Source organism: Hyalella azteca, unplaced genomic scaffold, assembly GCF_000764305.2.
Source record: "Hyalella azteca isolate HAZT.00-mixed unplaced genomic scaffold, Hazt_2.0.2 contig10082, whole genome shotgun sequence".
Classification (NCBI taxonomy): Eukaryota; Metazoa; Arthropoda; class Malacostraca; order Amphipoda; family Hyalellidae; genus Hyalella; species Hyalella azteca.
Genome location: NW_025940131.1, coordinates 49,815 through 76,963, shown reverse-complemented (window position 1 = coordinate 76,963; position 27,149 = coordinate 49,815). Strand labels below are relative to the sequence as shown.

Below are 27,149 nucleotides of genomic sequence, written 5' to 3'. Positions count from 1 at the left end.
AAGAAAATTGTCAATAAGAAATACTCTAGCTGGTCTTCACTGAAACCTGCATTAAAGAACAGCTTCTGCCAAACTACACAAATAAAGAAAATGTAAGCATGAATTTTTATGTATTTTTCCTCGTCATTTAGGACAAGTGGCGTATATTAGGTGTATTAATATTTAAATTCCGGCAATAAAGCACAACGAAGGTAATTTTCTTCACCCATTTTGTGGTGATAAAAGTCTGCAGAGCACAGGCAGTCTCACATCTCCGGCAGAAGTATTCTTCGGGACACTGGCAACTGTGGCTGGCGATAATAATAAATTTAAGTTTATTAACTAATAAATGCTAAAATTGAAATTTGGACATGACATAAGTTCATATTATGAACTTATGTCATGTCCAAATTTCAATTTTAGCGTTGTAATAACTCTTCACTTGCTTGATAATGAATATTGATATATTCGAAACGTCGCACTGCAATAAAATGTCATTCGGTAATCTACTTTTTGATCTCCAAGCTCCAGCTAGAAATTTCGTTCGGCTTATCGAAAAGAACAACAAGAAAATCGTAAATAAAAAGTACGCTCTGGTCTTCAACCAAACCTGCATAAATGAAGAACTTCTGCCTAACTACACTAACTAATAAATAAACACATACATGACAATCAATAAATTGTAAAGGCAATTAATTCCGCCAGGAAGCGCAGCAAAGCCAGCGTGACAGGAGGCTATAGCCTGCAGTTGCTCTACAATGGGAGTGAAGATCAGCTCCGATGAGTCAATGATTTCATTTAATATAATACAATCAATATAATATAGCGGTTTCAGCGTTTACTAAGCCGTCTGTCTGTCGTCGATTTTTAACATCGCAGAATATTCATCGCAGATTCTGACCAGAAGCTGGCGCACAGCACAACGCACTTGTTGCAACTCAACGCATCTCTTTGTTTGCATTTCTGGAGCTTGTAGAGTCTAGTTTATGTCTGATATTTTGGTAGCCCAATATTCATTTGCGAGCTCTAAATTTTTTAGTGCAACGCGTTTTCGTATCCAGTTTACCGCCCGTAGCTCTTCCTTCGAGCCGTAATAGATTTTCACGATGGCAAGTTTAACATTGACAGCTACGATAATTAATTCGATACACAACTTTTGGGGAATTTAAAGATTTGAGTGAATAAAGAAAATAATTGGTGGACATTAGTTTTGCATCCTTGACGGCTGACTAATTGTTATATTGAGATCTTTTGGAGTCAGATCAAGCAGAAGAGTTTACCTTATTGCCAACACCAGGATTGCCAACTGTGGTCGGGGAGCTCCTGCAGAGCAATCCAAGATTCAACAACCTTCGTGTGATGAATGAGCAGTAGACTAGTTACAAATTGTCAATGATCACCTAAAATGTTAGTTTATGAGTGTGATGACCTATTTTGAGCGCATTCTCTCATTTATGGAAAAATGCACTATTATGCTCGCCATGTCCGTCTGTCTGTCCGTCTGTGACTTCATGCTTTCGTCGACGAGAAAATGAGCTCTCTGTCACTCACTGCAGTGAGTACTGTGCTGAGTTATGTTTTTTACTTGAATTTTAGGACTTCGGGTGTGAGAAAATCGCCCCGCCCAGCCAGAGTAAAATTGGATTTTAATTAGATACTGTGTTGTATAGGGCGGCCCAGTGGCTAATGTTCAGAGTACCAAGATTGGCGCCGAGAGGTGCGGGTTTGATCCCAGCTCTGTGCGCCAGTTACTGGTAAGAATCGGCGAGGAAACCGGGCAGTTATACACACCAGAACTGGAGCAGTGAGTTGCGTGTTCGAGACCGTAACAAGCTGTGAACGTTCTGTGATGGTAAGAATCGGCGACATAGCTGCGGCTAAATGTTGAAACCGCTAAATATATAATGCCACTTTTGTTTCAAATTGAATTACTATCACACTCTCACAGAGAGGTGGTTGTTGTGTGGAAGAAGAAACAAAAGAATCGCGCACTGAATCTTTTCACAGGGTATTCACCATGTAACATCCCAGCAGGTGTTGTGCAATTTGACAAATTAAAGCAGTTAGTCTTGTATAGGAATTTCCCCTATATAAGAGCCGAGATGAGGTTCCAAAGAAAGGAAAAATCGCCAAATTTGAGTGAAACTCCCTCCTTTGATTGGTGAAGATTGACCAGCCCAAGATGGAATGACTGTGTTTTCCATGCTGCACTCCATGAATGTTTGCGTGTTTTCCATGCATCAATTTCTGAATTTGAAGAACGATCGAGTGATAGGAGCCACCAGACGAGAAAGAAAAAAGGTGCTGGGCTGCTTGTAAATGGGACAAGATCAAAGCCTCTATACTCTGCAGAGATCCATCAGTGGTGAGCTGCATGGCATCATGTATAGCAAACAATTTAGCCACTAGTTCAGTGTACATAGGATTCAGCCGCCACCTAGTGGCCAAGTATATATAGGCCAGCAGAGACAGATCCAGTAGCAGAACGCGATCCGTCGGTATAGATTTGTAAATGCTGAGTATAATACTGTATCCAGAAATATTGAGAGCAATTCTCTGCGAGTTCAGGAGGCATTGAAGTGACTGTAGAGCTCAGTAAGTGCAGGCAAATGCTGGAGGAAAGATCAACATGAGTTGTGAATGTGGACATCAGTGACGTTGGAACTCGCTGCTGGGGCGGAATGTTCAGCTTCTGAAAACTTTGAGGTGCTTCTACTGTAGTGACTCGCACTAGTATTTCTCTTGAATGTCATAGTGTATTTTATTAAACCTTCAAACTCGTGATTAACGACCTATGCAACAATATCTTACTTAATTATCTTGATCTCGATTACGTATTTCGGATTTAATCAATTTCATTTTACACCATTGTAAAAGTGTACAGTTAGTAAATCATCAATTTTGAGCACAAATAACACTCGTGTAATTACTGAATGATGAAGTTAAGTAAATGCCGAAATTATTTCATGTTAAATCGTACCAGAAAATATTGTGAAATTTCTTAAGAACGCCAGCGGAGAACCATTTGCCAATCGCGCACTAGCTATAGAGTCATTTTTCTGAACGACGTGTGTTGTGAACATCTAAGGGGGTAAGACGCTAAGTTCTTCACTACAATTAAATTATTTTCATGCCATAAACATTTCAATGTACTGTAACTGTCATAATTAAATAATTTGTATTTTCTGTATTTTTGATATTGTTATTCCATTGTGTTCATGTCTTGTCGATTCTAACGACCATCACTGATACAGGTGTTGATCGGCGGATTCCTTCTACAACCCCAATAAACTATCTGAGCTTCACATCCTTCACTCCACCTACTCGATATAATTGCATCGATCAATTAAAGAAAGAGGGACGGCAAAAATCTTATTCAATTCCAACCACTGTTAGTAAAACTTAACCTTCCTCCAAACTACAATGAAGGGCGTTGCCACAAGGATCTCCTGAGTCAGGAACCTTAACATAGATACTTCCTGATTTCCTGAAGGCATACACATACTGAGCGCCCACTTCAACCTAACATTGACTTCTCCGAGGCTCTTGTTTCATTTATTTCAAACATTCATGAATATGAACAGTCGTGGCGTTAATGCGGACAGGTATAGAATTGATATAGAAAAAAGGGTGCAAGCATCTATGGTCCTCCAAACAAAATTACGAATCGTGATCCCAGGATGTAGTAATTTGTCTGCATCCCATCCCCAGGCGAGGCCAAATTCAGCACATAGAAAATTGTTCAACACAGAACAACCGAGAGCTGTTGCTGTGTCATCCACAGTGCGCAATGAAGAAGTTTGCTGCACCCAAAATTTACATTAATCTACTTCTGGGCTGTCGGTCAACATAATATACAAGAATATATTATTTTCAACCGTGATGCAACAACGTAAATCATCGTGAGCACGTTCGCTATCGTGCGCAGACCATGTTGTACAATTAATGCATTCTCCCTAAAGCAATGTCAATATAGTAAATAATTAAGTATTTTTGCCTTGTAATTTTATATCGACGATACAAAACGTTTAAGCGCTGAGGTGGGCGGGATATGTCGTCTGTGGTCCATCTTTGCAGCCGATGAACTTTGCTAGAAGTGATCAAACGTCACTTCGTCTTAAATTTTTATGCTTTATAAAACAGGGAGTTTTTCTGAGCATCCAACGTGGTTCTGCAAATAAGATTTTAGTTGCTTATTGCACTAAAAAGGGCGAGTGCTTTACGCCAAAGCCCTGGATAAATATTCACTAAACCGAGGCGTTCACCGCCACATTTGGCGATTCAAAGTCCACCGAAGATTGCAGATTCGTGGTCTGCCTTTGAGATCTGATCCTCTCAATGCGATGTCTAGTTCGGCTACTTTGTATAACGTAAAAATTATGCATTTGCCTACGGACTATTGAATCATGTTTACCTTCTTTATTTTCTGTTGGTCAAATTTAGAAAAAGACATTTCTTTTTTCATTTAGGATAGACTGGAAAATTTTAAACGGGTATAAAAACAACTACTCGTACGTGTAAACTAATTATTTATCGCAAGCAATAAAACTTTGCAATGCAAGTAATCCACTCCACAAGTATAATTCTGATAGTAAATACGCACGATAACACAACCCAAAGCCCATATACGTACAATTCTCTAATATGAACAAGACATCATTAATTCATTAATTTGGGATGAACTTGTAGATGCGCTGGAATTACAATGAAATAAATATTGTTTTTACAGAATAGAAAAAGCAAATTCTTGTATTTGCAAAAACACGAAACGTTAGCAAAATTATTGTAATTTGTCTGAGTTTGGAAATGAATTAATTTTACGAGATGCTTCGATCTCGTACGTTGGCATCTTCTATGATGATTGGAGTGAGCTGTGCGCCACAGCTCTAGCTTTATGCGCCATTATTCTAGTTTCAATAGCCACAGCTCGTAGCTCTATGCTCCATTATTCTAGTTCAAGGATCCACAGCTCTAGCTCTATATATAGTTCCGGTTGCCAAAAGTCCAGTTCTATTTGTTACAGCTCTAGTTGTAAGTGCCACAGCTCTAGTTTTAAATACTTCAGCTGCAGTTCTAGAGGGCACAACCTCTTATCTAGACGGGGTCAGCCTCGCAAATCACACGTCGCACGTTGCTGCACGCGGTGCTGCTAAAGCGGTACATGAAGGCAGAGCTCAGCTCCAGGCAGTTCTCCACGCCGGGGTTGTCGGGCTCTAGCAGCCCTCCACCATACTGTAGTGAAAACCAATGAACAATTAATAATGTTTTCTTCAAGAACATGAATAATAGTGTGAAGAAATTGAGTACTTCTTGGGCAATTTTGCTCGTAGAATTCCTTATTTTACAGCTTAAATTTAATTTTTTGTCATGATTTGTTGCTTCCTCGCAAATCACTACACACCAAAAATTATCATAATAGGACGACAATTATTTACTAAACGATTTAATATTTCGAAATCAAATGCAGGTTCTTCCTACACAAAAACAATGATAAAACAATTTCATTTTGTGATGAACTGTTTTCATCACAGGAAGATTCTTCTTAATACGGCACCCATTTATCATCAGTACAAGATACAACTTCAATAAATGACGAGCAATACATCCGTCGTGAAAGTGGTGTCATGCATGCTTCACACAGGACAGGAAGAACTACATTTGCTTTGGATTCGATTGCGCCAGTAAATATTTTTGCTTTTTTTAAATGGTTTGAATAATTTTACGCAAATGAGTGAAACTATTTATGTTGACTCAAGACTTGCGTTCTTCTCGAACAAACTTGGCACTCTCAGACGTACAAGCCTGTACGGGAGAGGAGTTAGTACGGCAAATGCCGCCTAACATAGCGAAAAATGGATAACTATCTTGGGAATTTCTTATTGGACGCGACGATGGCTAAAGATGCATCTTAATTTGCGTATATTTCCTACATAAATGTCACTATAAAATATACATGAAAGTATTATTTCTCTTACAAATCATAGTAATATGTAAACCCCAGCTTTCTCACCGTTCCCCAGTACGGCAGCTCCAAGGACAGAGGTGAACCGTCAATCCAGCGCCACTGCCCCTCCAGCACTTCGTCAGAGACGCCAATCCAATATCCAAGAGGGTTGTGGCCTGATTTAGCCACGTAAATTAGAACATTCGTAATTTTATTTTGGAGTATGTTTTCAATGTAAATTTCAAAGAAATGAAGTTTTTGGTCTAGGCGGCCAAATGCTCTAACTTTGCCAAAACAAGTTTGCACTTCTATATGACCAAAAATTATAGGTATTCTAGTGATGGATTGAAGATAGTTGGTGAAACATCATTTCACTTCATAAGAAGGCGAGCGCAGGGTAAAGGAGATACTTCCATACATGTAAAATTTCAATTATTTAGATAGAGATTATGATAATTTGACAATGTGAGCACAGTAGAATAGGTTTCCATTCAAACGTTTCTACTAACATCACAACATCAGTTATATAAAATCAGGATGTGAATAAGCAATTTTGTTTGCAAAATTTTCAAGTTGGATTCTTCTAAGAATGAATTGCATAGGGAAACGTCATCCCAAAAAGAAAATAAAACATCCGTCGATAAATCTATGAAATAAAAATACCAGAGAACACTCTGAGATGTCATCGGACCCTGGTCGACAGATTTCGGAATATTCCTATACATGTTTACACGAGGTTTGTTACGGAAAAAATCGATTACCACGGTGCTCCCCTTAATTGGCTTCAGCCCATCATAATACATGTGTTAATTACACTACTAATTGTTTGTCATTTATCCCTAGCTGGCATTAATCTTCAGTTATACTAGTAAATAAGAAACATGTGTCGTGCAAATTCACGGAGGAGGCCCTGAACATTAGTAATGCAGCTTGCCTGAATGACGAGATTTCTCCGTACTATTACCGTTGTCAATATTTCTCAAACGTACCATATTTTTGGTTTGTGCACATTATTTGGCCTATGCTCCTAAGATCAGTCATATCATTACAAATACTTTGTGGCTTGAAGGCAAGCGCTGCGCATTGCACAATATTTTCCGGAGTTAGTGCTAAGTTATGCATGACGTACCGAGGACCTTTAGAGATGTCAGAGGTTCGACATCTCATCTAAGTGTCTTAAAAATTTTAGGCAAATTGATTTATTTCTGGGCAAATAATGAAATCTTCGAATATCATAGTTTTCAAATCATCTGTAGTTAAATTTTTGAACTGTTTTATTGTACCTATTATTAGGTTTTCCTGTGTTATAAATGAACATTTCAAAGGTATTACCGAATTTCTTAGTCTCCGCTGTTTTCCATATCTTGCTTCGAAAATACTGATGACAGAGTTGGTTTCGGTGATATTGCCTCTAAAAATGCATAAGCATTGAATTCACTTCGAATATTGTGTCCGTTGAATATACATTAAAAGTAAATAATAACAAAAGATCTCAACCCATACTCGTCGAGGTAGAGGTGCACAGCGAAGTGATCTCAAACCATGTGGGTAGTAGTTACCTTGCTCGTCGAGGGGTAGAGGTGCACAGCGAAGTGCGAAGTGATCTCAAACCATGTGGGTGGTTACCTTGCTTGTCAAGATAGAGATGCACAGCAAAGTGATCTCAAACCGTGTGGGTGGTTACCTTGCTTGTCAAGATAGAGATGCACAGCAAAGNATACACATCTAGATGTGTATAAGAGACAGCTCAAACCATGTGGGTAGTAGTTATACCTTGCTTGTCAAGGTAAAGATGCACAGCAAAGTGATCTCAAACCATGTGGGTAGTAGTTACCTTGCTTGTCAAAGTAGAGATGCACGGCAAAGTGATCTCAAACCATGTGGGTAGTAGTTACCTTGCTTGTCATGTAGAGATGCGCAGTAAGTTCTCTCAAACCATGTGGGTAGTAGTTACCTTGCTTGTCAAAGTAGAGATGCACAGCAAAGTGATCTCAAACCATGTGGGTAGTAGTTACCTTGCTCGTCGAGGGGTAGAGGTGCACAGCGAAGTGATCTCAAACTATGTTGGTAGTAGTTACCTTGCTCGTTGAGGTAGAGGTGCACAGAAAAGTGATCTCAAACCATGTGGGTGGTTACCTTGCTCGTCGAGGTAGAGATGCACAGCGAAGTGATCACAAACCATGTGGGTAGTAGTTTCCTTGCTCGTCGAGGTAGAGGTGCACAGCGAAGTGATCTCAAACCATGTGGGTGGTTACCTTGCTGGTCGAGGTAGAGGTACACTCGGTGGTATTTGTCGCAGTCCTTCAGGTTGATCAAGTCTCCGCCGGTCAGCGCGCACTGAGAACGCGCATCCAGCCAGTGGTAAGCGGACGGGATGATGTGTACGCACTGCATGCCCACCAACACGTAGGGATTATCGCAGAGACCTGCACGACGATCAACAAAATTCAAACATCTGCTGCCAAATAATTTATTCGAGGTCAGAGTATCGAGGCGATGTTTGAAACTTACAGTTGTTTATGGAGATTTAGAAGAACATTCGTAAGTTGTAATTAATCGAAGAATTTGTTCATTTTTGAAAACCAGATCTTTTCCCATATTTTGATTTCATTGGGATAGATTCAGTATTGGTCACAGGTTAATAAAAAAATTCTAAGGGAAATGACTACAATAATGTTACTTACATACACATCAAATTTTGGAATTGACTCACGGAGAAGTATAATCTTCATTTATTATTTTAATTTAGAAGTTCGTGGTCAGGGCGCAAGTTCTATGGTGCGGAGTTAAAAAAATTTTTGGAAAATATTTGATATCACTAAATATAACAAGATATAAAGCACAAAGCAAAGAATACTTCTGAAGATACTGGGTATAAGGGTTAACAATGGGGTAACGAGAATGGGAACTTTTGGTCTGGCGTCTGCTCGCGGTCTATGGAAAACGAGTTCGGGTTCGTGAACTGGATGAAAAATTTAAAAACCAGGCCATGTGACCAGCTTCTTCTTCTTGAGAATTGACGATAAAAAAATTCGGTTGATTCTTTATAACCTCGACAGGATCCTTTCCACTGGGTGAGTGGAGAGGGTGATATAGCGATGCGGTGCTGAATAGGTTACATTAAGTATGCATGTGAACAACAATCCATCACGCTTGATCGGCGATGTTTGGTCGGGATTGTCAGATAATGTACTAGTGGCATCTGCTAGTAATAATTATATAATCTACTGAAATAATTACTGAATTCCTTTGATAAATATTCCTGAATATACGGGGTTTTACTCATTTTCCCTGAAGCTATTACAGCAAGAGAATTAGACGAGGTCACTTTTACTAACTATTATTATTAGCACATAGATGGCAGAATACAAGGTTACTATGAAGGGATTATACTGCGACACGAGCGAGTTGTTGTCGAAGTAGCGTTAACGAGATCTGTCCCAGCTTGACTGACTCACCGTACAACGTCGGAGCTTTTATATTTATAGATTACCTCTCATGACGTCACTGGACGTCAACTTTTGATGGAACGTCAGCATCAAACCGACACTATTATGTAAATTTTTATTCAGGGTATATATTGACTGGTATTCTTACGAAAATATTATAAAATTTAATAATAATGAATCGCCTGCCAAGATTACAAATCTACGTTTGAGGGCGTTGCAATAACCCTGGTCAACGCTGTATGCCATGTCCGTTGATTAAAGAGTTGCTAAGCGTAGTCTTCATGGGCGACAAGACCATGAAATTTTGCTTTCGCTACTTCGGTGCTCTCTGGTCGATAGTCACATTTATTCGTCCCGCACACTTATCTTTAAATTGCTATATAGTATCGCGGCCTGTACTCCAAACTAGGTCGTAAATCTATGAATAGGCAACTCTTCTAATTTTGCAATTGGTAGACGAATATCAACTAAAAGCAAAGCATTTCTTAGGGCAAGTGTTTCTAGTCTATATGTTCCATTGAGTTAATCTAAGGTCAGAGCAGTATATACTTGCCATTTATTGGAGCTTTTGAGCACAGGGGATAAGTTTCTTTCGCAACGTCACACAAGTCATCGTGAACTGCCCAGCCCCCACTCGGTTGAATGTAAGCGCAGTTCTCCAACTCCGGTTTACAACAAGGTTCTACCAACGAACCGTTTGAAGAATGTTGCGGGGACAAGATCATTATGACGTTATATTTAGCAATCATTTATCACTCAAGTTATAACTACTAATTCATCGCCAAGTTTTTAGTAGGCATGAGCCAAACATGCGGCGTGTTTTAAAAGGATTTATCGACAGATTGGTACTAAGATCACATGATTGCTTGGATCGTAAATAGATTTCAAATCATTTTTGGAGCGATGGAAAACTGTCCTGTGAATATCAAGCGTCCAAAGCCTAACCAAATGATCGCGGCCGATATATGGAAGAATAGTGAGTGTCCCACAACGAATGCAAAGAACGGCATCAAGCACTGCAGTCATTCGTCAATAGATTATTCAGTAATTTTTAATCGCAAGAAGTCACTCACATAGGCCCAGTATGGCGCGCCCATGGCCACCGCCGTGCCGTCGCTCCACTGCCAGACGCCGTTGGCTGCCGGGCTGGTGGCGCCCAATCAGAAGCCGTTGTAGGCATCCGCTGAGTCTGACGCAAGAAATCATTTAACTTTCAATGTTTTACGCTTCAAATTGGTCTGGTGGATGTTGCATATTTCGTGAAATTATAACATGTTCGTGACATAATAATCTTACAGCCATCGTCGACATAAGTGGCTACATCTGTGAAGGTGGCGCAGTCCGGCAGTATTGACAGGCTGCCGGAGATCTCGTGGCAGTAAGTGACCGCGTTGTCGTACGTAAGATATCCTCCAGTCAAGTGGTGGATGCACTTGGACCCAACGACCTCGTAGCCAGCAGGGCACTCTGCCCTCGCTGCACCTGCTGTGGCATTTGTGATGCGTTATCATTACATATTAGTTAGCATCCTGAACAATTATGTGACGGGATGATGTAACCTCATGTTATTTAATGCGTTATCATTACATAATAGTCATCATCCTGTAGCAAGTATGTGACGAGATAATGTAACCGCGATTTATTTAATGCGTTATCATTACATAATAGTAATCATCCTATAGCAAGTATGTGACGGGATAATGTAACCGCGATTTATTTAGTAGCACCTCCACCACCACCACCAACTCCACCAACATCACCATCATCACGGGTAACGATTTGTGCTCCGGTGGCACATCAGCATCATATCTGTGTCATCACGAGGCGCTGAACAACGGAATTTGAATGCAACAATTAAAAAACGTGACCTGATTGTAGATGTATAAAAATAAAAATAATTGCATTAAAATTAGGAATTATTTTCAATTTGAAAAAAGCCAAGACTGTTTTTACTGTTGTGATTGCCTGAGTTTCAATTAAATTTGCAAAATTTTACTTTTTGATTGTAGAAAATGTTATTTTCCACCGCTGTGTTAATATCAAATCGACAATAATTTGTTTGCTTCCTCAATTGTGTACTTGCACAGCATTGTGCAGCGCTTAACCTTGATTCCTTTCGTATCAGGATATTATTATTGATGACTCATCACCTCTAGATGATTCGTTACCACTGAGTTGGTGTCCGTATAACTTCTCTCATATTATATGAATCGCATCCAAGTTTTATATTATATGAATCAACAATGATTGCATCCAAGTCGGCACTCACCGAAGGCAAGCATGAGCAGGCAGATGAACTGCACCGCAACCATGATGTGTCAGCAGAATAACCTGAGTATGAATTAAATCTGACAGACCGTTAAGTTGTTTGGAAGCTGAATTCCCCCTGTAGAAGGTATAGAAATAAATGCTGTGTAAAGGTTAGGTTAGTAGAGATATTCTCTGTTGTGCAGAGCCTGATCCCAGACTGTTTTCCCCCCACAAGAAGTGTAGAAATGCACATAGAAGTGCTCTCCGATGTACAGCGTCTGATCACACACTGTACTTATAGCGTGACCAGCTGTTGGAGCTCGCAGGCACGTTGATAGCGGACAATCAGCGCTGTTATCGTGTCGTGTAGTCATGGGAATTGCCGCACATGTATATTTTTGTCAGAGCAGCAACTGCAGGCGAGCACGCAGCTGAGAATGAGGAGAAATGGTGACCGCTTCTCACTAATGTGGTGACGATGTGATGGCAGTGATGATGTGGTGACGATGTGATGGCAGTGATGATGTGTGACTCCAAATGTTGCCGGCCTGCTCGCGGTTGGAGTGCGTCCCTTCTTGGGACCAAATCGGCAATCACCAAATCCCCGCCTCCCGAAAGGGAGGCCTGAAGCCTGTTTTTTGGCCGGGCCGGCGCACGGACCCCCGTGTGTTGCTGGCGGTGTTGCTGCTGAGATCGGGGGATGTTTAAGCTAACCCGGGACCGGTGTGGGTGTGTCAGATCTGCGGCGGCCGANTGACGATGTGATGGCAGTGATGATGTGGTGACGATGTGATGGCAGTGATGATGTGGTGACGATGTGATGGCAGCGATGATGTGGTGACGATGTGATGGCAGTGATGATGTGGTGACGATGTGATGGCAGTGATGATGTGGTGACGATGTGATGGCAGTAACGATGTGGTGAAGAAGTGATGGCACTGATGTTGTGTCAAAGAAGTGATGGCAGTGATGTGTCAAAGAAGTGATGGCAGTGATGTTGTGTCAAAGAAGTGATGGCAGTGATGTTGTGTCAAAGAAGTGATGGCAGTGATGTTGTGTCAAAGAAGTGATAACAGTGAGGTTGTGTCAAAGAAGTGATGGCAGTGATGTTGTATCAAAGAAGTGATGGCAGTGATGTTGTATCAAAGAAGTGATGGCAGTGATGTTGTAATGTAAGCAGCAATAATCTATACTCTGAGCTCTGCGGTGTTTCGAGACTTTTCCAACACAGAACTTTTATGATGGAATTGTTTTTTTTTATATTCATTTTACCTAAACTCACGAAATGCATCAGACAAATGACGGAAAAATCATTAGTTACTTTTCAGGTGCTGGCTTTAATGGGTCGTAATTTGATAACCTTCACTTCTGCGTAGAAACAAAGAGACCAGCGAAGACGATTCCGTGAGTTATGGACCTGCGAGTAGCACGTTATCTTCAGCGCAGTGTGCAGCTAGTAGATGAGTGCTCCAATTATAGATATTTCTACGCATGAAGTTAATTGAACTGCAATGATGAGTGTGTGGAATGAATTTTTGTTTTAGGAATTTTGTAGCAGATGTTCTGGCAACATCAACCAAAGTATTGGAAGGATCTGTCTAACGGTTTGGTCACACGTTGATCTTTACTGGAGCCAGCCGCTTGTGTTCTTGGAGAACTTCCCTCCTCTGTTCTGCTGATCTACTTTAACTGAAAGTTGCCGTCAACGAATCAATAAATCCATCCGTTTGAACCAATAGGAACATTACAGTGTGTACTCAACGCATGCATATATTTATTGCTGGAGTGTCGAGGCAAAGATCTCCGTGCAACTTGATCGATTTTTAATTAATGGATGTCAGGGAGGGACGGCGGCAATAATTCCGTCGAAGTTGGCAGTCCAGCTGGTCAGTGTCGAGCGCATTACGTCTTCTATACCTGATTATATATTGAAGAACAGGCAGAATATCCATCGTAACTAATTATCTAGCTTAACTAGAGGAAAGTGGAGGTACGGGACATTGGGACTATTAAATTATTTAATATACTAAAAGGTGCAACGTCAATCAAAACACTGACTTGCGAGGTCACGCTGCCCTAAACTCTTGTTAAATAATACCCGCTAATAAATAAAATACTTCACGCGTCCCACTAGCTTTCACTCTACCCTAGCCTGCACTCGGTCGCAGGAGCAGGAAACTACTCGCTCAAGGTATTCGTTTCTGCTACCAGGCATTTGACGCAACACCTTCAGCGAGCGCCGGGAGCTGCCGCAAGCGTTGTGGAGGGAGCGGCAGCAGGGCGCTATTGTAGGGTCGTTGCAGGAGGGCGCTATTGTAGGGTCGTTGCAGGAGACCGCTATTGTAGGGTCGTGTGATGTTGTGTCAACGAAGTGATGGCAGTGATGTTGTGACAAAGAAGTGATGGCAGTGATGTTGTGTCAACGAAGTGATGGCAGTGATGTTGTGTCAACGAAATGATGGCAGTGATGTTGTGTCAAAGAAGTTATAACAGTGATGTTGTGTCAACGAAGTGATAACAGTGATGTTGTTTCAGCGAAGTGATGGCCGTGATGTTGTGGTGACAGGAATATTTCATTATTCCATGTAAGCGGCAATAATCTATACTCTGAGCTCTGCGGTGTTTCGAGGCTTTTCCAACACTGAACTTTTATGATGGAATTGATTTGTTTTATATACACTTTACCTAAGCTCAAGAAATGCATCAAACAAATGACGTAAAATTCATTAGTTATTGATCAGGTGATGGCTTTAATGGGTCGTAATTTGATTACCTTCACTTCTGCGTAGAAACAAAGAGACCAGCGAGGACGATTTCGTGAATTATGGAATATTATCGCAGCTAGTTATCTTCAGCGCAGTGAGTGAGTGTTGAGTGTGAAAAAAATATGAGTGTGTTCAATGAATTTTGTTTTAGGAATTTTGTAGCAGATGTTCTGGCAACATCAACCAAAGTATTGGAAGGACCTGTCTAACGGTTTGGTCATTCGTTGATCTTTACTGGAGCCAGCCGCTTTTGTTCTTGGAGAACTTCCCTCCTCTGTTCTGCTGTTCTACTTTAACTGAAAGTTGCCGTCAACGAATCAATAAATCCATCCGTTTGGACCTGAACCAATAGGAACATTACAGTGTGTACTCAAGGCATGCATATATTTATTGCTGGAGTGTCGAGGCAAAGATCTCCGTGCAACTTGATCAATTTTTAATTAATGGATGTCAGGGAGGGACGGCGGCAATAATTCCGTCGAAGTTGGCAGCCCAGCTGGTCAGTGTTGAGCGCATTACGTCTTCCATACCTGATTATATATTGAGGAACAGGCAGAATATCCATCGTAACTAATTATCTAGCTTAACTAGAGGAAAGTGGAGGTACGGGACATTGGGACTACTAAATTATTTAATATACTAAAAGGTGCAACGTCAATCAAAACACTGACTGGCGAGGTCTCGCTGCCCTAAACTCTAGTTAAATAATAGCCGCTAATAAATAAAATACTTCACGCGTCCCGCTAGCCCTCACTCTACCCTAGCCTGCACTCGGTCGCAGGAGTAGGAAACTACTCGCTCAAGGTATTCGTTTCTGCTACCAGGCATTTGACGCAACACCTGCAGCGGGCGCCGGGAGCTGCCGCAAGCGTTGTGGAGGGAGCGGCAGCAGGGCGCTATTGTAGGGTCGTTGCAGGAGGGCGCTATTGTAGGGTCGTTGCAGGAGGGCGCTATTGTAGGGTCGTTGCAGGAGGGCGCCATTGTAGGGTCGTTGCAGGAGGGCGCTTTTTAATTCCCGTCATGGGGGCGCAAACAGAAATTGGGACCAAAGCTCGACGATCTGATCGAGCAGCCAGTAATTGAGCTTGCCATGTAATTTTCTTTGCTTATTTATTTTGCTTTAAAGAGATCAAAAGTCCAGAGGAACATTATTCTTCGAAATTCAAATGGAGGAAAATGTTATTTCTCTGTCGCGATGTATATTATTTCTCTGTCTAAAGCCAATGTTTGCAAACTTTTGAGCTCAGACTAAATCTCGTTTTTGTGATGACAGCTTATGGCAGGCGTTGCGACTGAGCAGCTGACGGCGCTAGAGAACACTATGAACTCCCTCGGTCAAGTCAGTTCTCGCAGTCAAGTCAGTTCCCTCAGTCAAGTCACTTCCCTCAGTCAAGTCACTTCCCTCAGTCAAGTCACTTCCCTCAGCCAAGTCAATTCCCTCAGTCAAGTCAGTTCCCTCAGTAAAGTCTGTTCCCTCAGTCAAGTCACTTCCCTCAGTCAAGTCACTTCCCTCAGTCAAGTCAGTTCCCTCAGTCAAGTCAGTTCCCTCAGTCAAGTCAATTCCCCCAGTCAAGTCAGTTCCCTCAGTCAAGTCAATTCCCCCAGTCAAGTCAGTTCCCTCAGTCAAGTCAATTCCCCCAGTTAAGTCAGTTCCCTCAGTCAAGTCAGTTCCACAGCTCGCACGTTTCATCCCCCCCCCCAGTTTCACAGCTCGCACGTTTCACCGCCAGTTTCAAAACAGTTTTATTAACATTATAATAATCATAATCATTATTAAATCCCTGCTCATGGTAAAAGTTTGCATAAAACAGCTTAACAGGGTACCGATCATCTACCCCGAATATAACCCGTCAAAATTGAACAATTACCGCCCGATAAAACCTGGTCATTTACCCACAAATTTATTTCGAATCTTGCCCTTCAAAAATTTGAGCACTGCGTTAAATATTCAATTTTGAAGTTTGCGTTGAATATTCTTAAGCAATTCCTGTTGCCTTCAGAAATGAAGATATAAGTAATGAAATTAGCACGTGACTGCATTACCGCTGGACACTTGGGCGTTCAGAAAATGGGGTATATAGTAATATATATGTAGCATTTTTGGAGTCTAGTGGTTTGAATGTAGTCGTCCTTCTAAGTTTAATTGATTATATATAAAGTGCTAGAAAGTTCAAAGAAAGTTTAATGTTTGAGAGATGGTTTTGTTATCGCTTCCAATTAGTGCCAGTAATGTTAGCAGAACTTATTAAGGCTTTCGAAGTTTAGTGAGATGGATCAGTAAAGTTGATCATGCCATTACAGTTAACGATTCTGAACAGACATATCATGTCAAGTTGAAGATATCCAAGGAGCGTTGAGCCTGCCTCACATCCTATACATGTACATATATACTTCTTCATGTTCCTACTTAAGTATGCTTCTGCATGTTCCTTCCGTAGCGATCAGCACGAGTGATTTTAACATCTGGAAAGATTTGAATGCTTCTGATCTTCATTCTATCTCTTAAGGCATTGGAGGATAAAGAAAACTGCAACGATGAGTTGTTACGGTGATTTAATTTTATGAAGTTAAAAATTATAATTATAATTAATTATATTATAAGATTTTATAAATTGTTAAATATTCCTGAGCTTGTAAAACTGTCAGAAGTGTTGATGCTGAGATCAAGGAAGGGAAAGATTGCGGAATTGTCAAGAAATGAACCCGTCAGTGAGTGTCGCCTGCGATGATCGTTCAAAATTGTCATGTTTCTTTGCGTTTCATTTTCGATTCTTGTAAAGTCAATAATTTTCTCAGAACACATAAATTTTCCACTGCCGAATGCTGAAAGTTCGGTTAATTAGACGTTAAACGAAGCTGCAGTGCATTGAAAAGCTAGGCTTAACTTAAGAATTTCTATAAATGCCTTGGACTGAACACTTAATAAAGCATACTTCTTTTGCTATTTATAATGTTCAGTAGAATTTTTATTGATCGTATGTGAATATTCTAAATAAAAATGTGTAAATGGTTCTAAAAGTTTCCTAATAATTTTAATTTGTCAGTAAAGAAAACGTCTCAATTGACACTCACACCATAAAGTAATATATCTTGAATGTTACCAACAAATCGTTGATATGAATGAATGGAAAAATAAGCACCGGGTCTGCAAATCTCAATGCACATTTTTTTCACGTTTTCAAGCAAGACTGCGACCGAGAATAAGTTAGCTGATAAACATTTGTTGTTTTCGTGTCTGAATTGAAATTAATGAAGTCGTCTCTGTTGTGATTCATGACTTCGAACGCAATAAAGTAAAAATTATTATTTATTTAGTAAAGATAATCTTTGGCATGAAGATACTAAGAACAGCAATAAACGCCCCTAGGTCGATAAAACTATCAGTTTATCAGGGATATTTATTAACTTTAACTTAACATAACCTTTAACCTAACTTTTTATTAACACTTTATTCTTACTAATCTACAAGCAGCTACCTTCGCTGCTTGTCTCATCCTGTTCGCTACCTTCGTTGCTTGGCTCCTCCTGTCCAATGCTTACTCTTGGGCTTCCTTTCCATTTGGGCATCCATTTCGGAGGCCAGGGAAGTGCCAGCGGGTGACCGTGTAACCACGCCCCTGCATGGTTGTGCCAACGTCACTCGGGGCTCCTTGGACGCAGCAAACGTTTGCTGTTGGACAGACCGGGTCCAAGTTAAGCAGGGAGTTAAACAACGCCAATAACTAATAGAACGCATTTATATGAACGTTTTTAAGAAGGGCTGATTATTTCATTCACTTAATTCAGTTTCTAAAGCACCCAAATGTTAACCATACATGCAATTTATTATCGTCATCATATTTTCCAGTTTTGCCATCGCAAAAATCTTTTCTGACGAATGAGACAAGCTCTCTGGCTGTATAGTGCATATACTGTCTACGATAACGCATGCGACACCAAAATATGTGGTTATCAAATAAATAGTAGTACAATGGGACTATTTAACTCTTAAGCAATCTTGCAACTCCAAAACTGTAAACTAAAGAAAACTCACATAAGGTTCTGAAGTTTAAGGCACACTAGTCAAATTTCTGGGCTGGGAAGAAACCTCTCAACAAAAATGCTTTTAAAAGAAGCTTAGATTTATGTCTGAATTATGCAAATGTGCTACCAGTTTGGAAGAAAGTCTGATTGTAATTCTGCACCCAAACTCAGTTAAATATGAGCTTGATCTTATACAGCATAACAACGGCCTGCTTATTATTGTACTTATTATCTATTTATACAGGTAATCATAAAATACACTAAAAACTTAAAAGCAAAGAATACTCCACAAAAATTCATAGTATCTTCAAAGAAAACGTTTCGGAGTCCAGCTCCATCGTCAGTTCGAAAATTCTAGAACACAGATAAATCAGTAATTAGTACAGTCATGATTGCAACAAAAAACCTAAGCTGTAAAACCTATCTATTTACAATTTCAAGCGGGTAAGAGCTAAAAGCTAGATTCAAACTAGGCCTCTGGTTAAAAATATACAATGATTCTAAAATGCGCAAATCAGAAACGCAAATCCGTGTTTCTGATTTGCGCATTTTAGAATCATTCATTGTATATTTTTAAATAGAGGCCTAGTTTGAATTTAGCTTTTAGGTCTTACCCGCTTGAAATTGTAAATAGATAGGTTTTACAGCTTAAGTTTTTTGTTGCAATCATGAGTGTACTAATTACTGATTTATCTGTGTTCTAAAATTTTCGAACTGACGATGGAGCTGGACTCCGAAACGTTTTCTTTGAAGATACTATGAATTTTTGTGGAGTATTATTTGCTTTTAAGTTTTTAGTGAATTTGCGATTCAAGCAAACAAGTGACATTATTAATCATAAAATTTATTGCTACAATTGTCAGCTTTCTAAAATTAAGTAAGTTAGTAGTTTGCCTATTATCTTCGAGTATTCAATACTCAAAATCTCGATAACTAAAGATTCTGGATGTTTCGCTTTCGTGAAAAAATGACGTATTTTGTATTTCTTTCCAAACATCAAAGTTTCTGCCATGTGCTTTGAATGCCATGAATTGCCCATTATTAAAAACATTCTTTCAACGTACAAAAATGTATAAAACTTTAGAATTTTATGAATGGTTGAAGTTCATATCATTCACGTTCAAGAGTCACGCTATCAATCTTAAATCTACTCAGTCGGATTTAATTGTATTTCACGTCAACAGATAACTATTACATTTGCTGACGTAACTCATAGCTGTGAATTCTAGACGGGTAGAGTAACTGCTAAAAAAATCTCATTCAACAGCTTTATTTCCAGAGTTTATTCAAGCAAAAATTAATCCTGAAATTTTGCAATGAAAAGAACACTGACAGCCGTCCAAGTGTAACAAATTTAGAAAAAAATTGTAGTGCAGTAGTGTGATCTTGTGATGAGTTATCGACCAAGTTCATGCATCACTGAATCGGTAGCACCACAGGCTTGATTGTTGATGATGTTTGGCTTTAATTCCATATTTTTCGGTGACTCCAAGTGCTGCTCCATCTTCGCAGTGAGAAATTTGTTAACACCAAACTGTTACTTACATAAACTAATTATTGATAAACTTCTATAAGTTAGGTATAAAATAATATTCTATATTCCATTGTATCAAGTATTTTTGGTGTATTAAGGCTGTTTCATATGTTATCTACATGATAATTCTATATAAAATTTTCACGAAAACTTTCGCCCACATTTGAGATAACTTCATCCCAAAGAATTTGAAAAAATCATAATATCAACAGAATTTCGAAGAAATAAAACAAAGAAAGGTAAACTCTTCCTCAGATGAAGGTGAGGTTGAGATGATATTATAGTTAGAAGGGCAAAGCGAATCCCTTTTTTTTTAACTGGAAGAAATATTGCAAGAAAAATCAGACATAAACCTTTTCACAGGCCTAATGATAAAGAAACACAAGTTGGGTTGAATCCAGAACAATATTTTTGCTAATAACATTGGGTTTGGTAAATAGAATGGTCTGAAGTACCTTGACAAAATTGTCAGCTTATTTGAAGAAGGACCTTCTGTTGAATGGATGGAAAAGAGGCTTAAGAAAAAGAAAAAGCTGGCCAGGAAATAGGATTACCTGACCCTCCACTGCAGGGAGGATGTTTGTAAGAAGATAAATCCTGAGTATAGATTCAAAGAGGAGCCAGTTCCATGAATCAGATCTAGATAATTATGTGATATAAATGAATATTTTTACACTTTATCATACAATGTCTTACAATGCAATATCGCTAGAATGGCGTTTCTTTCATTTATTTTCATTACATACCATTTTATGTAAGTTTTTTTTATAATAATTATTATATCTGGTGATAATTTTATCAGGTTTAACTTTAACCCGACCAGTATTAAACATAGAATTCGTATATGGTATAGAAGTATGGGTTAAAATTTCTTCAATTAAAGGTAACTTTTCCCAAACATTAAAAACTAATCATGAACATATTGCAAAGTGATTAAGAGTTCTATATGAGTTTTAATTTATTGTTTAAAAGTTTGTTTACACATCAAGATAGAGTGAAAATTACTAAAATCAATGTCAAAAGATATCAATCTAAGAAAACTTTAAAAAGTACAATTTGGGCCAGTCTAACCCCAGCTGGCGGTAATTCTTGTGATTAAACTTAATTAATGCGTGAAAATTTCATTTTTATGAAACTCAAATATTTTAGAAGAGTCTGCGAGATTTCTCATTGCATAGGTTATTGGAATTCTGATCGAATTAGCCACTTATGGTCCGCCCGACGTGAATAGATTTAATTGCCGCTCTCTACAAAACCTTGAGGCTCTGATTGAGAACAATGAGGCTTCATACAGGCTCGGCTCTTCCCTGTGAGTTTCTGCACAAATTAGGCTGAACTTTACTCATAAATTAAATGGCGGTCTTCATTTTTCCATGCTTACCCAGCTAATTATTCACAAACGGTGGGCAGTAACAAAAAATATGTAGGCTTTGTATTATGAGTCACGATGGAAGTAAATTTCAATTAACTTTGAATTATAATTTTCATCAAGTCTGCGAATTTTACGCTTTTTTCGAGATGGTTGTAACATGTTGTAATTTTTATTCTCCATTGAATGGTATACTGGGCATTTTTGGATCAGCCTCCATGTTGTAGATATTATCCACCAGAAACTAGTTATGAACAAGCATGCTGATACGCGTAGGGAAGATCCCGTGTATTAACTGATTTGATGGTGGTTTTTTGGAAGGTATGAAGAGTAAGAAACTTCGTAAATTAGTGTGCCGTCAGTCCACGACGGGCGGCACGGTGAAGGCGAACTCGGTGAGGGCAAGGAATAATACGTGGCTAGTGGTCGGCCTAGTCTAATTAGTTATAGCCGACCGCTGGCCATTTCTCGGCCACCTTGAAGCCGCCAGTTGCCGCGAGAAAGGGGCTGGCTAGGATATCATATTACAAAGACTACAAGCTTGAGGGTAGCGACTAGCCGAGCTAAGGGCAGAGCGAGGATTTCACACGATGGTCGTGAATGCCTCGCTCTTCGTCGCACTCTGACTAACAGCCTTAAACGTTCTAAGAAAACACAATTTACTAACCGATAGGGCTTGCCAAGTCCATGCAGCGCTCGAGGTCTTCATTACTGGCAAGTCGAACGCTGAAATCTCTTGGTTCTCGACGTCGGATTTTCAAGTAGGTGAGGACTTGGTCAGGCGACCCGTAGACGGCATCAAGCCAACGCCTTGCATCATAAAGAAAAACAAAATAGATTAAAGGAGGCGCATGCTGGGGGGCCAACTTTGCGGAACTTCAAACGTCAGTTCCTATTCCTTACTGCGCGTAAGCGCACCATAGGTAATAGCAGCCTATAAAGTCAGTGGTTAAAGCCATTGCTCCGTAAGTCCACTGCCACCGCTTAAGCACGCTCAAGTTAAGCATAGTCATACTTCATCTGGCCTAACTTAATCGGGCCTAGCCTCTTATGGCCGAACCTAAACACGTGGCAACACATTTTCTCTCAAAATAAACCTGAGCTAACCAAACCTATAAGCTCATTGGCTGGAGGAAGTTAAAAAGGCGAGGCAAGTGAGCAGGTATAGCCAGTCATTGGCTGCAAGAAGGTTGCGAGTGGCGGCAGCGTGAATAGGTCAGGGCCTATACTTTCAAAAAAAGTTAAGGGATCGTAAGTTCATCAGCCAATCATTGACGGCCTTTCGAGCAAAATCCACCAATCATAGACAAGAAAATAGTGCGTAAGTACTTACGTTCACTTAGCCAGTTTTGAAAGCATGACCCTAGCTAGTTAGGTCAGGAAAAACTATGGCCGAGTAGGTGAGGCCGGATGCTGAACTGCCGGCTCATGAACTGCCTGCTCATGTATTGGCTGCAGAACTAAGGCGCTATTATCTTCAACTTGTGATTCGCTGGTCTGGATTACGGTGTTCCAGCGTGGTCTATGGCTTCTAGCTTTGGGAGTAAGTGTAGTTACTGCATTCTGAGGCTGGACATAGGCTATAGGGCTTACTTTAAAAATAAATTTACTGCTCATAATTGCATCCTATCATAAACATTGCCTGAAATTTCGTTCGGTGTGCTGAATTCTCAATTATAAAGCATGTTTAAAAAACTGCATTTATTTAAGACCTACACTATATTTTTACGGGACCGTAACTTAGGAATGTTCCTTTTTGGGGATTTTGAGATTTGGGTGCTATAAGAGGTTAATTCGACTGCACTTGGCCACATCTCATTAGGGAATTTGAGTTGTTTTGAGTCTATTATGGTGTTTAGCAAGAATTAACATGAGTCTTGTCAAATTCTTGAGAGGAGGTAATACGTACGAATAACGTTATAACGGTAACAGACAACATAGAGTATTATTTGCTACACTGCTAATATGTTTCCTCTGATAACCGAGTTTCTAACACAGAAACTACACGAACTTTGATACGATTGTTTATTTTTTCCAATAATATATATAAATCCAATGAATACGATAGCTCGAAGCGGAATAATTATTCCAGAGGACAAATTCTGTGAACATAACAGATTTGATTTTGTTTGTACCCAGTTGCGATCTACCTAGATTAAAAAACTTAGGTATAGTCGGAATTTCAAAATGAGACTTAAATCACAAGTGCTTTCTGAATTTTGTTTAACAAACTTAAAACACGGGCACTAAAATCTGCGAACCAATTTAACTGATACCTACAACGTAGCTAGGGTTTCTGAAGGAAAATTCCCCACCCTGACTCGCTGATGACGGCTCCCATTTCTTCATCCGACCATCCTGCAGGCTTCCAGAAGGAGTCCAGGGGCAGCAGGCTGATGTCGCCGGTGTGGTGGTAGGAGAGGCGGTACAGCAGCTCCCCCAACCCCGGGATGGGGCGGGTGTGGGTAGACAGCACCACGAGGCGACTGGGCTTGATGTTGTTGAACAGGCTGGCGACAGCTCGCTCTCCTTCATCGTAGCTGGTGACTGTCCAGGGTTCAGCATCCGGCATGAGCTCACAATTTGGCAACTGTAGAGTAGTTAAAATGTTAATCTTACGCATTGTGAGAAATATTGCGCAATTTTATTTATCTGTCCATTTCGAATTCTTTGTAGATCCAATACAACAGTCTGTGTCGAAGGATTCTTCCAAATATATTGCAAAGTGAGTGCAACAGTACATTCTACTTAACTACCGTAATCAACTTGTTAAATACAGTTATGCCATCAATTGTCAATGCGCGAGTCCCCCTCACTCTATGGCTTCAAAATATTTTTGTACGTTAGGGATGATTTACTCTATTTAAATTGAATTGATTTTTATTTTTTAAGATTATTTGATGCTCTACATTTTATCTAAGATAGTGGATCAATATGAGTACAAAGACAGTATTCACCAGAATAGTCATTCCATTTACCGTACATACCACTAAGGATGTACACTTCTTGCTTACTGCATACAACCTCGCGTTGATTTCTTGTATCTTACTATTTTCTTGACGTTTCAATTTTAGACGACTGAGCAAATCTTTGCACTTTTGTCTCTCGTTCTCATCCATTGTTTTTATCGTCTCGAGGCTTAATCCCTTGAGGTCTTGTTCTGTTGATGCTTTCTGGGCCAGCAACGAATCCTTCCAGCTGTACAAATCAGTCTTCAGGTTCAGGATTTCATTCATCAAACAAAAAATTTCAGCCGATACTGAGACAAAAAAATTCAAGGTTTCAAGTTTGCCTTCCATCGTAATCCTTATTTTTTCCTGCAAGTCAACAATATCATCCTCGTGAAGCAGGGCATCTATCAATTTAATTTTGTGCGTGGCGTGCCTGTTCCTGGTGCACGTAAAGCACACGAGTTCCATGCAGTCCACGCACAGGTAATCCAGCGCCTTCCCCTCATGTGGGCACGGCGCCTGAGACTGTAGGCTGGTGGTACGTTGCCGAGCTTTATTTTCAGATGGAATTAATGAGTGGACAACCAACATTTTATCTATAGGCTGCAATGTTCCCTTCTTGCATTTGGGGCAGTTTATTGTTCCAAAACAATCTGGTAAACTTGATACGCAGGAGAAGCAAAACGAGTGGCCGCACTGCAGGCAAAGAGGCTTGCGGTTGCCGAAGTTGTATTCTTTGTAACAAACTTCGCACTCTAAAGTTGCGGTTGCCATTGTTTGTTTGGTTGAAATCTTTTTTCTCTATATTGGTGAGTAAAATCAACCTAATATTTTTATTTGCCTTAATTAAAACTTGTTGTTTGCTGTTTTTGACACGTTATTTGTGGAATTTATGTGCTCGTTAGAATAACGAATAGTCCTAATAAAATATGTTCATGAAATAATGACTTACTCGACTGAGAGAAATTTAATAATGCATAAGCTTTGTGACAGCAGAAGCTTGCATTAGGAATACTATTCATTTGAAGCAACCTTATATACTGATGAGGTATATTATATGAGGTATAATCAACCTTACATGCAGATGAGGTATATTATTAAAGGTTTATAATCAACCTTATATTCAGATGACACAAAACTAAAACCATAGTGCAACTTTACGAGCTCTGACATTCACTGGGGGCAAGTTTATCTCACACGTCATGATACATTGTAGTAAAGTCAGTAAAGCGTCGTCAGGTGACAACAAACAGGCGTCGTCATGCAGCGACGTGTTGTCATGGTCACGTCTCTGCTGCAGGTCGATCATAATAGGGTCGATCATATGCTGCAGGTCGATCATATAGGCGACAGCTCATACGAACACACACGGCACTGAACAGCTGTTGACCTTCGCTACTGCGAGGGAATTGATTCTGACTATGATTATTTAATACTGACTATGCTTATTTGATACTGACTATGCTTATTACCACGTTTTTCTTGACTTCGTTTCGTGTGTGTCTGTCATCAAAAATTCAAACATTAATTTAGAGCACTTCTAAATATCCTAGTAAGTTGAAATTTGGCATGCATGTTTATGCTGCCTAACAATTAAAGATTTGATCATCAGAAATAATAATTAAAAAAACTTTTTTTTAATTAAAAAGTAAAAAAAAACACTGAAAATTCACGGTTTGGAATTGAGTTTTTTCTCGAACATCCACACTTGCCAACCCTGGAAATTGATTTGAATTGCTAAAATTGCTAACTAAAAAGTAGAAAATAAATAAATATAAAAATATTTTTAACAACCACGTTTTTCTGGTTTTTATAAAACTAAAAATAGTGAAATAAAACATAAAAAAAACTTTTAAAAACCACGTTTTCTTAACGGACAAAAAAGACAAACATTTACTCCTACATAACATTTAAGTTATGTAAAATGTTGTGTAATGTTATGTAAGAGTAAATGTTTTTCTTTTTTGTCCGTTGAGAAAACGTGGTTTTTAAAAGTTTTTTTTATATTTTTTATTTGATACTTACTAATGCTTATTTAATACTGACTATGCTTATTTAATACTGACTACGCTTATTTGATAATGACTATGCTTATTTAATACTGACTATGCTTATTTGATACTTACTATGCTTATTCAGAGATAAAAATTAGATCAGACAGGTGGTAGAATCCAAATACCTATAATTTAAAGGTACAAAATTGTACTACATTCCAATCATTATTCAAATTATGCATGACGATGAATCGTACTGTAATTAAGTAATTATTGTAATTCGTGAATAATGCTGTGTCATTAATATAAGCGACAACAAACTTGTGACGTCAACGATGCGTGGCTGTGGACGTGATTAATTATACAGATCATTTAGACCGAGTTCCCTATCGATCGCTTTGTATATGAGATGGACTTGACAACTAAATCTACCTCTCAATGTTTGTGGCAAACATCTAATAGTATTTTGGATCTTGCTAAGAATAAGCGCCCCAGACGTTACTGGGGTGCGTATTCCTAACAAGAACATTACTGAGGTGCGTATTGTTAACAAGGTTAATTGAATGAACAGTACAAACAAATTAGGTTTATTTAAACAATAAGAATTACAATTCAATGTAAAAAATACATTGCGTTTTATCAGCAAGAATATACTAGGATGCGTTTTCTTAACAAGATCTGAAAATTCAAGTCACAAATCTTGAACGTATCCCATTTCTCTCACTTCAATGGACATTTATTAAACGTATATGAAGAATTCGAGAACATGTTGTATCCGTTAGTATAATGATCGCGGAATGGGCTCTGTTGAAAGCAACATTTATTTGTATATTGCATGAGTAAGACATAAATGTCCGCAAATATTAATCAGACTAGATTAATTAGCATGCA

At 39.3% G+C, this 27,149-nt stretch overlaps 2 protein-coding genes across 2 annotated transcripts; both read right to left on the bottom strand.

Moving 5' to 3' along the window:
* Nucleotides 1-5,005: 5,005 nt before the first annotated feature.
* Nucleotides 5,006-10,733, bottom strand: LOC108667603 (perlucin-like protein). Its single transcript, XM_047882276.1, has 6 exons — nucleotides 10,669-10,733; nucleotides 10,446-10,561; nucleotides 9,926-10,079; nucleotides 8,179-8,349; nucleotides 5,990-6,099; nucleotides 5,006-5,211 (listed from the first exon to the last, which is right to left on the bottom strand). Exons 2-6 carry the CDS (start codon nucleotides 10,467-10,469, stop codon nucleotides 5,074-5,076), a joined length of 597 nt encoding a protein of 198 aa, XP_047738232.1. The 5' UTR covers nucleotides 10,470-10,561; nucleotides 10,669-10,733; the 3' UTR covers nucleotides 5,006-5,073.
* A 7,190-nt stretch (nucleotides 10,734-17,923) lies between these two features.
* Nucleotides 17,924-25,224, bottom strand: LOC108667602 (E3 ubiquitin-protein ligase TRIM7). Its single transcript, XM_018154646.2, has 4 exons — nucleotides 24,301-25,224; nucleotides 23,629-23,903; nucleotides 21,981-22,123; nucleotides 17,924-18,057 (listed from the first exon to the last, which is right to left on the bottom strand). The coding sequence occupies exons 1-4, from the start codon at nucleotides 25,036-25,038 to the stop codon at nucleotides 17,924-17,926; spliced, it is 1,290 nt and encodes a 429-aa protein (XP_018010135.1). The 5' UTR covers nucleotides 25,039-25,224.
* Nucleotides 25,225-27,149: the final 1,925 nt, after the last annotated feature.